Source organism: Mauremys reevesii, linkage group 19, assembly GCF_016161935.1.
Source record: "Mauremys reevesii isolate NIE-2019 linkage group 19, ASM1616193v1, whole genome shotgun sequence".
NCBI lineage: Eukaryota > Metazoa > Chordata > Testudines > Geoemydidae > Mauremys > Mauremys reevesii.
Window position 1 is genome coordinate 2272720 of NC_052641.1, and position 17162 is coordinate 2289881.

A 17162-nucleotide genomic window follows, 5' to 3' on the forward strand; every position below is an offset into this window, starting at 1 on the left:
TTGGGACTTCAGTCGAGTCCTTAAATGCTTCACAAGACCCCCGTTTGAACCAACAGCTACCTGCTCACTGCTCCATTTATCAATGAAGACAGCATTCCTGATAGCCATCATGTTGGTGCAGCAGGTTGAGGAACTAGGAGCCCTGATTACATGCCCCCTTTCACAGTAGTTTTTAAGGACAAGGCCATGCTGCAACACCCTCAAAATTTTACCCAAAGTTTCTTCTGAGTTTCATATTAACCAACCCATTTACCTGCCTGTTTTCCACCCCATACTGCATCTAGATAACCGGGAGGCACTGCTGCACACCCATGAAGTCAGGAGAGCCCTGGCCTTTTATCTGGACTGGGCAGAGTCCTTCAGAACGACCCACAAGTTGTTTGCTTCAGTAGCAGATAGTCAAGAGGGTCTGCAATCTCTAATCAAAGGCTTTCCAAGTGGAGATCAGTCTGTATTAATTCTTGCTACAAATCTTTCAATATTCTAACACCTTTGAATATATGCACTCATTCTATTAGGTCCATTTTCACATCTATGGCATTCCTCAAGAACGTGCCCGTTACTGAAATACGTAAGGCCACCACTTGCTCACCTAACAGAATGCTATAACTCACAACTCTGCTGTGATACTGTGTTTGGTTTGGCTGTACTTTCTTTGGTGAACTGCTCAGAAGTCACTTAGAGTGCAGCACCCATAGGGTGGAAGAAGAAGAAATCGTTCCTCATCCTGTGCAATCGCTGTCGTTATTCGCGATGTGGCCCCCTACAGACATTCCACTACCTGTCCTCCTTCCCCTCTGCTTCAGAGTTCTCTGCTGTGGAGCTTGGAGGTAGAGAAGGAAATGAGGGTGGTTATATAGCAACGGCACAGGGCACAAGACTGACTAGCATGCATGCACAGGTGACACGGACACTGCTATAAAAAATCTCCAATCAATGTGCACCTAGATTGGAGCTCCCGTAGGGACACACATCTCAAAGAACCACAGTTACTGCACAGGGTGAGTAACCATTTCTTATGTGAAAGATTTTACTTTTTGAGTTGTGGGGTAACTTAGGGTTGTTTTGTCCTGAAATATTGAGAGCTGAACAAATACAGTAAACAGACCACATGGGACGCATGGTGAGCTATTAAGATGCCAGCAAAAACAACGAGGAATCCTTGTGGCATCTTAGTGACTAACATTTATTTGGACATAAGCTTTTGTGGGCTAAAACCCACTTCATCAGCTGCATGGAGTGAAAAATATAGTAAGCAGAATATATATCATAGCACATGAAAAGATGGGAGTTGCCTTACCAAGTGAGGGGTCAGTGCTAACGAGCCAGTTCAGTTAAGGAGCCCAGCCCCGCTTTGCCCCCAGCTCTGCTCCAGCTCAGCCATAGCCTTGGCTCCCAGGCCAGCTGTGGCTCTGCCATGGGCCTTTTATTCCAATGTAAAGATACCCTAAAAGCCTTTGAATAGATTCTGGGTACAAAAGTGCTTTCAATGTATCCATAGCTTCCTTGGCTCTAGGTACTGAGAGTCCCCTTCTCCCTGGGCAACGCTTTGCCAGGTAATTAGAGAGCCAGCAAGCAGGCTTCCCCCACTACCTGAACCCACTATTTATTAGTCCCTTTGTTTTCTGGGAACAGAACCTTGATCCAGATGAGTGAGATTTGCATAAGTGATAAGAGAGATTTGCAATATCCCAGCTGCACTGTGCTTGTCATAAAATTAAAGCAACTTTAATTTGTGTAATGTTTTCCATGCCAAAGGCGTCTCCAGGTGCTTCCCAGAGTTAAATAATAAATGGCCGAAGGAAAAAAGGAATGAAAAGATGCATGCAGGGGAGGGGAGAGATTTTCAGATAAAAAGAAATGGAAGAGAGCTGATGAAGCAGAGGAACAGGGGAATTTTTCTGTGCAGTTGGAGCTGCAGACGAGGTGGGGCTTGCCTGGGCAGTGGCAAGACAGTATGAAGGAATGTGGAGGCAAACATTCAGCGAGGGGAGGAGCAGAGAAGAGGGGCAAGGCCAGGGTAGGCTGATGGGGCCTGACCTTGGAGCAGTGTTCTGAAACAAATGGGAGAATTTGAGGTTGGGGTTAAGTTGTTGCACTTATTTGTACAAGTGTGAAATTGGTTAGCAGTACCATGCACATACTAGAGACTTTGAACTTGGCGAGCCTATATTGAAAATTATTGTAAGAACGGTGGCAACAGGAGATGAAGGTCTGAATGAGGATCCAAGCAGTGGTGGACACAGGCATTGTTCCACAGATGCTAAAAAGCAGATATACAGATATAGAAAATGTGGAAGATATAGAAAAGTATACAAATTGAAGGCATGTAAAAGGTCTGGGAAGAGGAGATATATAGTATGCTCCTAGGTTGCTTGTAGGATTGTTTATCATGGACACTTGAAGTGGTTAAGGCATGTTATTGTTAGTGAAATTAGGTATTTGTTACTATTTTGAACAATTGAAGCTCTACAAATTCAGGTCCCTGTCCAGGCCGGGCATGTTCCTGGTGGTAATAATTGGTAGCTCCTTGAAGAATGAAGTCTCTGTTCAAACACACATGATCTTCCTCCAAAGGGCAGCTTCCTCATTTAGAGTATACCTTAGCTGCAAGTGAAGATGTGATTGTAGCATGTGTAGATGGAGCAAGATGAAAACTAGCCCGAGTAACAGTATCAGTGAAGACCAGTGGCACAGGCTTCAGCACAGGTTAGCAACCTGAGGATGTATCCAAGGTCCCTGGTGGGCCTGTACTTAGGCTAGCTGTCCAAGCACAAGCCTGTGCCATCATGTCTTCACTTGTGTTGTTACTTGTGCATGACCCCAAGAGCCCCTTCATGCCCTCTGGCAGGGGGCCCACTGTACAGTAACTCATATCAGGCCTGACACACTCAGAAACCCAACACACTGTCATCATAATATGTATCCAAAGGAAATCTTGTATGGGATTGTATGTAAACTGGGGATGCGTTGTATATAATGAATTATGTATGTGCTGGAAGTATGTTCTTCAGATGTGTTTGGACAGCAGTGCATAAACCCAGCCTACACTAGACAAAGGAATGTGCATTGACCTGTCTGTCCGTCTTGCTTGCAGGCAGAGGACAATGAAAGCACATGTACATGTAAGATAATCACAGCAATCAAGTTAAGGGGAAGATAGCTTAGTGAGCACGCTAGGGGACAGAGTCTGTATCCCCAGGAAGTCTTCCTGGCTCTTGAGGAAAGACAGTGGACTTTGGGGAAATATAAGGAGAGCATCATTTAGGGAACAAAGGAGACAGCACCCTCTGATTCTGTGAACATTGGATCCTCTTGCCAGAAGGATTGGAGATGCTGGTGGCTTAATGTAAGTGAGAAAATGGTTTAGGCAAAGTTAGTAGTAGACATTGGAAAGCATGTTTCATATTGTTTTGTTAGTAGCCATGCCTGTCTCTTTTACTCTTGCTAAGTATCACTTAAATATCTTTTCTTTGTTAATAAATGCATTCTTAGTTGTACTATAAATCAGCTCAGTGCTGTTATATTGAAGTCAGTGTGAGTCTTTAGCTAAGCTAGCGAACTGGTGTGCGCTGTCTCTCTTTGGAGACAGGGAACTTAACTTCTGAGAGTGTCTGGTGAGAGGGACAGCACGATCCAGGGAGATGTGACTGGGGAACTCACGAATTGAGGAGACACTGGTTGTTACCTGCAAGCAGGGGCGGCTCCAGGCAGCTTGCCTGCAGAGAGTCCGCTGGTCCTGTGGCTTCGGAGGACCCGCCGCAGGCAAACCGCCAGAGGCAGCCTGCCTGCCGTGCTTGGGGCGGCAAAATCCCTAGAGCCGCCCCTGCCTGCAAGACAGGGTTTAGACTGGTAGAGTCTTGAGGAGTTGGCTGGCAAGGCAGACAGGCTGGAGTGTCAAGGAGCTGACACACATGCTAATCTCCGGCAAAGTTCATGCTCACACTTGCTAAGGCAGAGTGGTAACACGGTGGCTTGTGGTTCTGAACTGCCATGAAGAGAGCATCTAGTGGTAGCTAGATTAAAACCAGCATGAGGATCCTACCCATGCTACAGTTATGCCTTCACTTGAATCTAGCTAGCACAGGTAACAATGGTAGTGATTTGGCTATTGTTACAGTGCTAGCTTTAATCTAGCTATGTCTACCTACTTCCTAATGGTGCATTGCACATGTGTGAAAACCATGCTCTAAATTGCCCTTTCTCTGCTCTGCAGATAGAAATGTATGAACGAGTATTTCAGAAACCACCAGACCGTCACTCTGACTTCTCTCGACTAGCCCGTGTTTTGACTGGAAATGCTGTGGCCCTAGTGCTCGGAGGTGGTGGAGCCAGGTAAGTCCCATACGGTTGTTCTGTGTACTCTGATAAGGCCTCTTACCAGATGTGACGCAACATTGTCATCAGGTTGTATTCTGAAATGATCATATGGTATGAGAGACAGTCTGGAAAATCACACTTGTCCTGTGAACCCTGGGGCAGGTGGTGACTCGTACACTTCCGGCACATATGCGTGAAGTATCAGGCACAGGTCACTCTCGGAAGACAGGATACAGAGGGCTAGCTGGACCTTTAATCTGTCCCAGTATGGACATTTTTATGTTCTTGTGAGTACCTATGGAGGGAAGACTCTGAGGAGATGCTGTCATCACCGGCTGTAAGTGTGGATTTACGCAGCAGAAACCACAGATGTTTTGGCTTGCTCCAAAGGGAGAATTCTCTCTTCCCTGGGGCTTACTGTTGGCATATGACAGAGGGAAGCACGGAGACTTTCTCTCCTTTTTTGGCTTGCAGTGACATAGAATCATAGAATATCAGGGTTGGAAGGGACCTTGGAAGGTCATCTAGTCCAACCCCCTGCTCAAAGCAGGACCAATCCCCAACTAAATCATCCCAGCCAGGGCTTTGTCAAGCCTGACCTTAAAAACCTCTAAGGAAGGAGATTCCACCACCTCCCTAGGTAACCCATTCCAGTGCTTCACCACCCTCCTAGTGAAAAAGTTTTTCCTAATATCCAACTGAAACCTCCCCCACTGCAACTTGAGACCATTACTCCTTGTTCTGTCATCTGCTACCACTGAGAACAGTCTAGATCCATCCTCTTTGGAACCCCCTTTCAGGTAGTTGAAAGCAGCTATTAAATCCCCCCTCATTCTTCTCTTCTGCAGACTAAACAATCCCAGTTCCCTCAGCCTCTCCTCATAAGTCATGTGCTCCAGCCCCCTAATCATTTTTGTTGCCCTCCGCTGGACTTTTTCCAATTTTTCCACATCCTTCTTGTAGTGTGGGGCCCAAAACTGGACACAGTACTCCAGATGAGGCCTCACCAATGTCGAATAGAGGAGAATGATCACATCCCTCGATCTGCTGGCAATGCCCCTACTTATAGAGCCCAAAAAACAGTTAGCCTTCTTGGCAACAAGGGCACACTGTTGACTCATATCCAGGTTCTCGTCCACTGTAACCCCTAGGTCCTTTTCTGCAGAACTGCTGCCTAGCCATTGAGTCCCTAGTCTGTAACAGTGAATGGGATTCTTCCATCCTAAGTGCAGGACTCTGCACTTGTCCTTGTTGAACCTCATCAGGTTTCTTTTGGCCCAATCCTCTAATTTGTCTAGGTCTCTCTGTTTCCTATCTCTACCCTCCAGCGTATCTATCACTCCTCCCAGTTTAGTGTCATCTGCAAACTTGCTGCGAGTGCAGTCCACGCCATCCTCCAGATCATTAATGAAGATATTGAACAAAAACGGCCCCAGGACTGACCCTTGGGGCACTCCGCTTGAAACCGGCTGCCAACTAGACATGGAGCCGTTGATCACTACCTGTTGATTGACTACCTGATGTGATTGCAGAGCCATTGGCCATTATCTTTGAAAATTTGTGGCGATCGGGGGAGGTCCCAGATGATTGGAAAAAGGCAAATATAGTGTCCATATTTTAAAAAGAGAAGAGAGAAAACCTGGGGAACTATAGACCTCACTTCAGTCCCTGGCAAAATCATGGAGCACATTCTCCAGGAATCCATTTTGAAGCACTTCAAGGAGAGGAAAGTGATCAGGAACAGTCAGCATGGATTCACCAAGGGCAAGTCATGCCTGACCAACCTGATTGCCTTCTATGATGAGATAACTGGCTCTGTAGATATGGGGAAAGCGGTGAATGTAATATATCTTGACTTTAGCAAAGCTTTTGATATGGTCTCCCACAGTATTCTTGCCAGCAAGTTAGATTATAAGGTGGATAGAAAGCTGGCTAGATCATCGGGCTCAACGGGTAGTTATCAATGACTCCATGTCTAGTTGGCAGCTGGTATCAAGTGGAGTGCCCCAAGGGTCGGTCCTGGGGCCAGTTTTGTTCAACGTCTTTATTAATGATCTGGATGATGGGATGGATTGCACCCTCAGCAGGTTCGCAGATGACACTAAGCTGAGGGGAGAGGTAGATATGCTGGAGAGTAGGGACATAGGCTCCAACTCCATGGGTGCTCCGGGGCTGGCAGCTCCCTGTGTCCCCTCCCCCCGCTCCAGCTCACACTAGATGCCACAGATATAGCAGCCCGCTTGATTTCAACAGTGGTCATGATGTGACGGGCATGGTGGTTGTATCTTTTGGGGCTGCCGAAGGAGGTACAGATGACAGTCAAGAACTTTCCTTTCGAAGGCTCCAAATTGTTTGCAGATAAGACCAATGCATCGCTTGATACTCTTGAAGACTTCAGGGCCATGCTACAGTTACTGCGAATCTATACCCTGTACAGAAAAGGCAATTTAGTCATAGCGGAAAAAGTCCAAATTTCAGAGGTGTAAACCATTAGGCCCTCAGTCCTCAACATCACAACTTTCCCCTCCGAAACACCAGTTTTGATACCTTGGTTGAGGCCCTGAGAGACCACTCCCTGCAACATCAGCTGCAACTTTCTCACCTCTCGCATCCCTTTGGATGCCACACTGCTCTGATCCAAAATTAGGAACACATAACAACCAACAGATGGGTTCTGGAGATTATCTCCAATGAGTATTCTATTCATTTCACACATACTCCCATACTCCCTCCCTGTCTCTCTTCAGGGACCCTTCTCATGAGAGACTGTTAAGACAGGAAATAGATCACTTCATATGCCTGGGAGCCATCGAATCCATACCTGTACATTTCAGAGGCAGGTTTTTTATTCCCGATACTTCCTTTTTCCCAAGAAAATGGGAGGTTGGAGACCCATACTGGAACTCAGAGCACTAAACAAATACATGAAGGCTCAAAAATTCAAGATGGTCACACTAGCAGCCACTGCCATAAACTGTTCTTTGGAGCATTGTTCTTCCCACACACAGCCGCAGCCTGCCTTTGCTTTTCTACAGCTGCATTAGCAAAGCCATTAGAGACTCATATTTCAATAGGAAGCCCATATGGTGATGAAATACTAATATACAGGCATCTTGGAAATGTTTTGAAATTCCGAGAGCAGTACTTTGGTTTTGGTAGGGATTATTTTACTGGTAATGGATGCAACAAAAGACAGATTTAAACAAAATCATGACAACAGGTCAAATTCATTCTTGATTTTAATGAAGTTAATTCAGGGACGAATTTGGCCCAATATATCTAGCTGTGCTGCCCTCCCCTTAGGCAGCCCAGGTCGGGAAAGTGACATGGATGCAGGGAGCCCTGATGTCACTCCTCGCCCCTCTTTCCCCCCCCCCCACCTCCCCACCATCCTGTAGGGATGCATAGAAGAGCAGCATTCAAGGTGGGAACGAGCAGCAATGCCAGCTGCTTCATACATCTAGGTCAGTTTCCCCACGTGGGTGCAGGAGGAGGGGTCAAAGGTTAGGGGAGCAGGGAGTGGGGTGCGGGAGTGGGGTGCAGAGGTTACAGGCACAGAAGGGGGTGCAGGTGTTAGAGGCGGAGAAGGGGAGTGCAGGGGTTAGGGACAAAGAGGGGTGGGCAGCCTAATGAGCTCGGGGGGGCCAGGGGAAATGGGGGGTTGCCATGCCCTCCGGGGCAAGAGGACCAAAATACAATATGCCCAGGATGCCATGTTCCCTAAGGCTGGCCCTGCGACTGCAAAGGCCACATGTGTGTTGTTTGTTGCAGGGGAAGTGTGAGGCCAGAAGGAAGGTTTTGTGAATAGAAGGGCCCAGTGCTCTATGCCGTTCATTTCCGAATATACCTCAATTGAGTGTTCTCTCTACACGGGAAACTTTTCAATCTCTCCTTGTATGGCAGCAGCCCCTCTAGGCTTCTGGTGATTTGTCACCCATCTGGGAATGGATACCTTGCTATTCCTACTGCCTTTTTTTGTTTAGTAGGTTAACCAGAACTAAACACAGCTTTCCAGGGAAGGAGGTACCAGGCAGTTATATAATGGCATTACAGTATTTTCAGGATTGTCGTCTGTCCTGTTGTTTAGACATCATCATATTTTGTTTTCTTTTCTGAGAGCTGTTGCACATGGAGCAGAGGGTTTTACTGGGATGGTTCCAGTGATGCCAAATCTTTCTGCTTGAGTGCTTAGGGAAACTGAGGCACGGTTGTACACAATCTTAAAAATGAGGCTAACGATACTGCCCCCTTTGTAAAGTGCTTTGAGAGATACTTATGAAAGCCCTAGGTAAGAGCTACGTGGTATTTATTTATTTATTCAAATTATTCCTTCAATGTGCATTACCTTGCATTTGTCAATGCTGAACTTCATCTGCCATTGCACTGTGCACTCACCTAAGTCGTACTGCAGTTCAGGAAAGCATCCCCATTCGGGAGAGCACTTTAAACGTGTGTCTAAACGCTGTCCTGAATCAGGGCCTTTGTTAGGTCCCTGTACAGTTCCTCATAGTTTCTCATGTTGATGAATATAAATAATTTTGCCATGTCATTGCTCACTCCCTTTTCTAGATTATTATAGGGGGATCTGATAGTTATCCTTATATTTAAATTGCCTAACACCTTCCATTATAAAAGATTTTTGCAACTTTGTCTTTGAGAAGCTCTCTTGTCTCCATTGTGTGCAGTGGGCCTTTGAAATTGGCGGGCCATAGCTCACAGGCTATGGAAGGGCTCTTCTTTGTCGTGTGGAATTCTGTGGAGCTTTGGCTGAGGTATAAATTGTTAAAAAATCTCTGTTTTTCTTCTCTCTTGCATTGCTCAGGAAAACTTTGGCAGGCTTTCAAAATAATAACTAACCACACGGATATTCTGAGACTGAGCTTGCAAAGCTGCTTCTGCAGCAGCACACGCTGTAATGTGAACTTGGAGGAGCTGTAGGGTGAAGAGAGCTGGGCTAGACTCCCTCTATTGGACTCAGCACATGGTCACAGTGATCCCCGTCCCCCTCAAGGGGCGCCACATAGGGCAGTATCACTAATCTCCTGGTGACAGGGTGCAAGAGAACTGGCCAGGCTCCCTCAACCACCCTCTAAATGCAGCAAATGGTCCCAGCGACCAATCTGCCCCAAACCTGTTCCGTCCTCTTGGTGCACCACCACACGGGGCTGAAGCTCCCCCAATATCTGCATGGGGGGGAAGAGAGAGAGAGAGAATGGGGGACTCAACGCTCCTCACTCAGAGTACTCTCCAGGACCAGCTTCTGGACACAGCATCCATCCTTCTCCTGTAAGGTTACCCTGTAGCTCAAGTGGTAGCAGCTTGTGCTGCAATGTTGAAAGTTCAGAATTCAAACCCTGCTGATTATTCATGGTGGATTGTTACAGTTGCACAAAACAGAATGTCATGTAACTTTTTCCTTTTAAAAAAAATAAACTAGAAAATTACATACAAAAACCTTGGTTTACAAAAATATTGTTTAGGTGGCAAATTCAAACATTCAAAAGGAACAAATGTCAGATTTACAGTTTATGTATTATACTACAGTCTTTAATGACCCCATCACAGGCTATTTTTTTCCACAGTACCCCGACTCATAGAGTGCATGGAATGTGCAAGGGGGCCGAAATAAGGTTGCACAGGCAACTGTAAATCTTGTATTTCCTAACTTTTGAGTACTTGATTTTGCCACCTAAATAACTTTCTTTTAACATAATTTGTGTATGTATTTAAAAAAAATACAGTACACTGGTCCTAGTACAGAATCTTGGGGTACCTCATTGTTAACCTTTTGCCATACTGAAAATGGTCTATTTCTGCTCTCTTCTTATCTTCAGACTCTTAGCCAGTTTCTAATTCACGACAAAACTTTATATCTCACCATATAACCATAGGTGCCAACTTTATGGAAGAAAATTAGTGGGTGCTTAGCATCTAGCGGCAGCCAACTCTCTCCCTCGCTCCTCAGTGCCTCCCATCTGCCAGCAGCCCTGCCGATCAACTCCCTCTCTTCGCTCCCAGCACCTCCTGCTTGTTGCGATCAGTTGTTCCACGACATGCAGGAGGCACTGGGAGGGAGGAGGAGGAGCGGGAATGGGGCATGCTTGGCGGAGGGGGCAGAACAGGGTGAGAAGAGGCAGGGGTGAAGCTGGAGCAGGAAAAGGTGGGGTGGGAAGAGGTGGGGTGGGGCCTGGGGCCAAGAGCGGGGGCTGAGCACCCCTGGAGCCCAGAGGAAGCAGATGCCTGTGCATATAACTATTTAGTTTTTTAATAACCCCTTGTGAAGATCTGATCGTGGGTTTTTCATGGTCCTTCTTAATTATCAGCCACTTCAGTTGTATTTGTTGTTCTGATGACACGCTGAAATGATTCTAGTGGAACAGAGGTATGCTTTTTCTTTTCAGAACCTATGCAGGTTTGTCCCCGTCACTGTGTTAATCTGGGTGTTTTAAATAACATTCTATTTTAAATGATCATTTCAATCAATTTACCTGGTACTGAAGTAGGGCAGGAGTTCTTAAGCTCATATCTAGCACCATTTTGTTGTTTTAATTTAAAGACCAGATTTAATTTAAAGACTCTAGCCCTTTGAGGCACTGGCTGATTCTAAGGCCATGTCTACACTACCAGTTGATCGGAGCTGCTGCAATTAACGCAGCGTGTGTCGATTTAGCAGGTCTAGGAATGACCCACCAAATCGAGCACAGAGCGCTCTGCAGTCTATAGGCACCGACTTCTCTGCCCAGTGGGTGCTTGACCCCCCTGCCCCTGGCCCCGTCTCTTCCTGCCCCTGCACCGCCCTCGCCCCACCCCCATTCCACCCCCTTCCCCAAATTTCCTGCCCCTGCCCTGCCTCTTCTCCGCCTCCTCCCCTGAGTGCGCCATGTCCCTGCTCCTCCCCTTCCCTCCTGGAAAGTCCTGAGCACCGCCAAACTGCTGTTAGGCAGCAGTGGGGCAGGAAGCGCAGGGAGGGAGGGGAAGGAGCGGGGATGCAGCATGCTGGGGGCGGGGGAGGAGGGGAGATGGGGGGAGCTTGGCTGCCAGTGGGTGCGGAGCACCCGCTAATTTTTCCCCATGGGTGCTCCAGCCCTGGTGCATCCACGGAGTCGGCACCTATGCTCCGGTCGACTCTGGTACTCCACTGGAATGAGAAGAGTAAAGTAAATCGACAGGAGAGTGTCTCCCATTGACGCAGCACAGTGTAGACACTGTGGTAAATCAACTTAAGCTACGTCGACTAAGTTATGCTACTCCAGTGAATAACGTAACTGGAGTAGCATAACTTAGGTCAACTTACTGCGGTAGTGTAGACAAGGCCTAATGAGAAATTGCATGCTTAGTAGTAAGGGACTAAGGCTTGGTCGACACTAAATAGGTCGATATAAGGCAGCTTACGTTGACCTAATTATGTCAGTGTACACACTACATCCTTGTCCCACTGTTGTAAGTGCCATACTACACCGACTTAATAACTCCACCTCCACGAGAGACGTAGGGCTTGTCGGTGTAAATTAGGGCAACACAGTATCTGGAGCCCTGAAATTGACAAGAGAGCTGGGCAGCTAGAGCCCTCTGCTTCTGGTGGGGAACAGGGAGGCAAGAGGCCAGGGAGCTGTGTGGAGCTGAGAGTCCTGTCTCTCAGTCAGTGGAAGGGCTCCTGGTGAGGACGTGCACCACCAACAGAAGGAGGATAGTGTGGACATCAGCCTGCAGTGGCTGTAAGTCGACTTATTTCTGTAGTGCAGACGTGCTCTGAGATTCAGAGATCCTGAACGTTCTAATATTCTCAGTTACTTGTGATGGGAAATAAATTGGTTATGCATCCTAGGAATTGCTTTTTGAATCGCTCCTCTGGTTTTCCCTTTCCTTCTGTGCTATGGTTAAATGTCTTGTTCCTTTCAAGACTCTGCATCACTCCACCCCGCTGTCCTCCTCCTACCCAAGCCTTCTACTTAGCCAGGCTCTTTGCAACTTTCTCCCTTACACTCTCATGTTCCCACTTATTTTCTAGCAGTCCCTTGCATCTGTCAGCCCCTCTCTTTCCCAGTGTGGGTCTCCCTACCTTCAAATACCTCCTGAAAGCACACTTTCCCCATGATGTCTTTTGCTACTAATCCTCTACACTAAGAAGTGTCTTTATTGGTGTACTTTAAACCAAAAATGTGCCCTGCTTTTCAACAAATCTCTCTTCAGATTGTGCAATGCATTTTTGGACTGCACTGTATTGTTTGTCTAGATTATAAATGCACAGTGCTGGGTCCCCCTCAGTATACATAATGTTATATACATAGGGCTATATACACCTCTACCCCAATACAACACTGTCCTCGGGAGCCAAAAAATCTTACCACGTTATAGGTGAAACCGCATTATATCGAACTTGCTTTGATCCGCCGGAGTGCGCAGCCCCGCCCCCCCCGGAGCGCTGCTTTACCGCGTTATATCCGAATTTGTGTTATATCGGGTCGCGTTATATAGGGGTAGAGGTGTATCTAATGCCCCAAGCATGCTGCTGAAGTTTAATAGATAATATCCCCTTCATTAAACTTCTGTTCCAGACAGAGCATCCAATGAAAAATTCTCAAGTGATGGAGGAGCTGATGATATTGAAAATAGAATGCAAAACTTAGAGACTAGCTCTTTGAATTGTTCAAAAATACATGCAAATAAATATGACCATTTTGTGCACTGGCTCAGTAATTTAGCTTTGCGTAAAATTGCCACTGAAATTCTGCTTGAGACCATTTTACATGTGTGAACTTACAGTATAGAACCTGAAGAGAATGAAGTCTCTCTGCCAATGGTGCATGTGCTGTTATGAATTGCTATTTCTGCGGGAGTCTTTCCAGTGGCTAGAGCAGGGAACAGGGAGTCAGAAGCATTAGGCTCTATTTTTTACTCTTCCACTGTCAGTGCAACCTTGAGCAAGTCACTAAAACATCTGCACCTCACTTTTCCTCCCTATAAAAAGGGGAAGAAAACAGTCATCTGTGGGAAGTTGAGAGGATCAGCCTTTGCGAAGTGCCTTGAGATCCTTACATGAAAGGTGCTTTCTAAGTGTGAAGCACTGTCACAATGAATTATTTAATAGAGATACTGTTAGCTGGGATTTGAAATGTGAACGTTTTATGGCCCTAGCTCACTGGGTTGACATGAATGTATTCTGTGGAGTCTAGTTGAAAGCTGTGGTCAGGCCTTACTGTCACAGTAGTTAGCTTTGTATTCCTTTTTCTGAGTTTGACTGGCTTATGGGTTGTGCGATTGACTTTGTCTCCAAGATATTATCACTTCATTTCAAACCACTCATCCAAGATCCTGAGGTGGTATTTAGGAATGTCTGCTTCAGCTTTTGATGATAGGGTGAACAAGCTTTGGAAAGTAAGCACTTGCTACTTCTTAAGGTTATCAGGAAACTGTCAAATACCGAAGAAGCCTGAAAAACCCATTCTGTGAATTAAAGAATGAAACCTCCCTCTTCTAGTCTTACAATCTGTTAGTGGTATAGCAAATTGTGTGTGAGCATCAGTTGCAGCACATCCTGACTGGGGGATGTGTCAAAAGGGCTGGAAGAGGTTGAGTCCTCTAAGACCCATTAAATGAAGCTGAGAAGTAACAAGCATCACGGATCCCTCCCTTTCCCAGATCTCCATCCTTCTAAGGAAACCCATTATACTTCAAGTCAGAGCTCAGTCTGACCATTTTGGAAAGGTGGCAAGTTAGCACGCCCAAGGTTAATCTTGACTGACCTCTTCATTTATCAGCTTGAAATTCTGTCCAGTCTCCTACGTGACTAAATTACTACTACTCTGACAGATGCTATGGTGGTGGTGTGAGTTGTATTTGATATATATTGCCCTCTGCCCCCCCTTCGTAGCCCAGATTGCTGCATCGACGGTCCCTTTGGGATTTCATGTCTATTCATACTGTAATTAGAAAATGTGGTACCTAGTGGCAGAGTGTGAATGCACATGCACGGCTCTCTTATGAGCAGCTGAGCACCATGTGACTCCAGCCTGCTTATGCCGTTCTGATCTTTCAAGTCATTCTCTGTTGTGACTGTTTGTCAGGTGACTCAGGTCACTACAATGCACTTTATTTAGACCTCTGATAATCTCGCACTGCATTTGTGCCAATTAACCATAGCACAAAACTGACAATTTAGAGTTTAAAGAGACAAGATGGGTGGGGTAATAACTTCTATTGGTGAGAGAGACAAGTTGGCCCAGTAAAAGCTATTACTTCACTCACCTTGTCTCTAGTATCCTGAGACTGACACAGCTACGCTACACTGCATACAATTAGAGTTTAAATACATTTTAAAACATTCCTCTGAAAGAGCCATGGTATTGTGTGCATGTGTGACCGGATGGACTACCCTTTCTCTTTAGACAAAGCTCTGGAGTTCTAAAACAATATAGTAGGATTTTAATGTTAATTCATGTTAATCAAGACTCTTGCTTGGGAGCGAGAGAAGCCCTCAGACTATTAGTAAAGGTTTCAGACTTTATAAATGCAAATTGTTATGATTATACATTTTCACAGTGTAGCAGCAGTTACCATTCCAGAGCGCTTAGGAGACACAACTATGATTTCTTCAGGTAACTCAAGGACTCTGCCCCTTGAGTATTACCCGAATGTTGAGGCTCATTAACTTTATTTAGGCACCAGATTCAGAGCTCTACCTCGAATGCAAGCTCCTTGACAGCCATCAGCACGGAGAGTTTTCCTGTCCAAATGAAGCTTGCCGCATTTGAATTCTAAATAACTGAGTAGGCTGTGTCAGAAGGTGGATCACTGTATGCACAGAACAGCTTTTAAAACAATGATCCAGCCATCCCATTCAGCAATTTGTTGTTTGCAATTTGCCGTCTTCAATTTGGGTTAATGATCTGACAGTTTTTGTAAAAGGCATTGATGTTGCTTGTTCTGTTCACCCTGGTGCCGCAGAATGGCAACCTGCCATCTGCCCAGCCGGGTCATCAGCTTCCATTTGACATGGTAGTGGAAGATTGAAATGGCCTAGATAGCAAAGATTAACCTTTTGGAACCAATGTCAGGGTTTCCAGCTGCCACGAGCTGCAGAACACATCAAGCAGCAGAACTCTGAGTCTTGTTAATTTAAAAAATAATTGATGGAAGTGGCTGATTTGGGCTATCATTAGCTCCAGTCTCTATCCCCCCAGACTCTCATTAAGCTCCTATTGTGTAATGGTAATGCTTTGATATGCAAGTGAAATTAAATTAATCAGCAAATTGGGGGCTTTTCAGAGCAACACACATTCTTAAGGTTTCAAATGCCTCTAGCAGCTGAAACAAAATGTCTGGTTTTGTACAAAGAAATACCCTGTGTGACTCAAGTTTGAGATGGCTCTTTGTAGGTAGCACTCTGTGTACAGTACAAGGGAACCCACAGAATTATCCTGCATGTGTGTTAGGGATGGAACAAATTCCCTGAACTGCAGCCTGTCTATACGCTAATCCACTTCTCTCTCCAGCTGATGATACAGCTTTTTGTAGATGCAAGTATTTAGGGTTCACAGTTAAAGTAAGTTCGCAAGATAGGGATCTATAAAACTTCTGAGGAAAGAGTAAATTGGAAAACTGATTAAGAACGCCAGTATTCTTGCTTTAAGTGTCTTGTTCCAGTATCTGCTTTGCACTGTCTTTTATTTAACTAGTAAAGAACTGATTGCTCTCAGACACCTCTGTGTGACAGATCTTTGTTACCAAGCTGCCTGGAGCATCAGGTGATCAGGCTGACACCACAGGATTGTTTAGGGAGGAGATGACGTAACACACCAAGTGTTTAAATTTTAAAGCTTTATTAATAAAATAATAAAATACAGCAGTGTGTGTTGGGAACGCTCCCACGTCACTCAGGGGAAGAAGAAAGCATTAGAGCCCCAAGCCCTAACCCACTTTCATACGCACACGCGCACTACCCAAAACTGGCCAGGCCTGGGTGTAATGTAAGAAGAAGAGGGGGATGGGTGGACGGGAGTTCTTGCCCTGGGCCCAGGTCATCCAGGGAATCTGCTGTAATCTCCGAATTGCTCCAGTTCTCGGGAGGGTTTTTAAGTCCTGGGTTCCTTTTGAGGGTGTTGTCGTCCAGGGCCCTCTGTGCCTGGTGCTCTTTGTATCAGTCCCAGTCCGCTTGCTGTGGCCTTCTTGGCTGCCCAAAACACACCGGCTTTGGAGAATTTGTTTTCCCTTCTGTTGGCCTTCACCGACGTTGCCTCATTTGCTCTGTTTTCGCTGCTATCTTTGCAGCTTTGCTTAACTTAGTTCTTCTCTTTTCCTGGCCACTTGGGCACATACAAGCCCCCGTCTTTCTCGGCTGTCAGCCACATCTCGGCTGTGAGCAGTGTCCTTGGGTGGGGGCCAGCATCTTATCTTCGGACTGAGCTTGCTAGCTGCAGTGTTGAGTTAACCCGTTCTCTGTTTTCTTCTTTCTTCTCCCCCTCTCTTGGCCTTTTGTACTTCTGCAAAGGAATCTTCCATTCCCCACTCACATGTCTTTGACCCTCCCCAAAATGCTTTGCGATTCTTGCAACAGCATTAGCAATATACAGTGCTGATCTGCCTTCCCAGGGGACTCCCTTGTGACATTCGCCCCCTTGACCCTGAATCAACATTTTGTTGGGAGGGGTCACCACTTAGGTTTCCACCCTCTTCCCTCCCCAGGATATGGTGGCAAGGGTTACTGTTGGTCTTTTACCTAAACAGTAATACAGCATGCACCAGATTGTTAGGACAACAACAATTGCATATACCAGCCAATAATGACTTTTGGCTTTATTAGTAACATAGCATAACACGTTTTTTTGTTGACATAGATGGCCCAT

At 46.0% G+C, this 17162-nt stretch overlaps 1 protein-coding gene across 8 annotated transcripts in view; it reads left to right on the forward strand.

Annotated features, from left to right (window-relative positions):
• The window catches only part of PNPLA7 (patatin like phospholipase domain containing 7), a 363329-nt gene that overhangs the window by 258883 nt on the left and 87284 nt on the right, over nt 1-17162 (forward strand). For all 8 annotated transcript variants that reach the window (XM_039506224.1, XM_039506218.1, XM_039506223.1 and 5 more), the window contains one exon: nt 4217-4335. In XM_039506224.1, coding sequence (XP_039362158.1) covers nt 4217-4335 — 119 coding nt within the window. The remainder of the gene's footprint in view (nt 1-4216; nt 4336-17162) is intronic.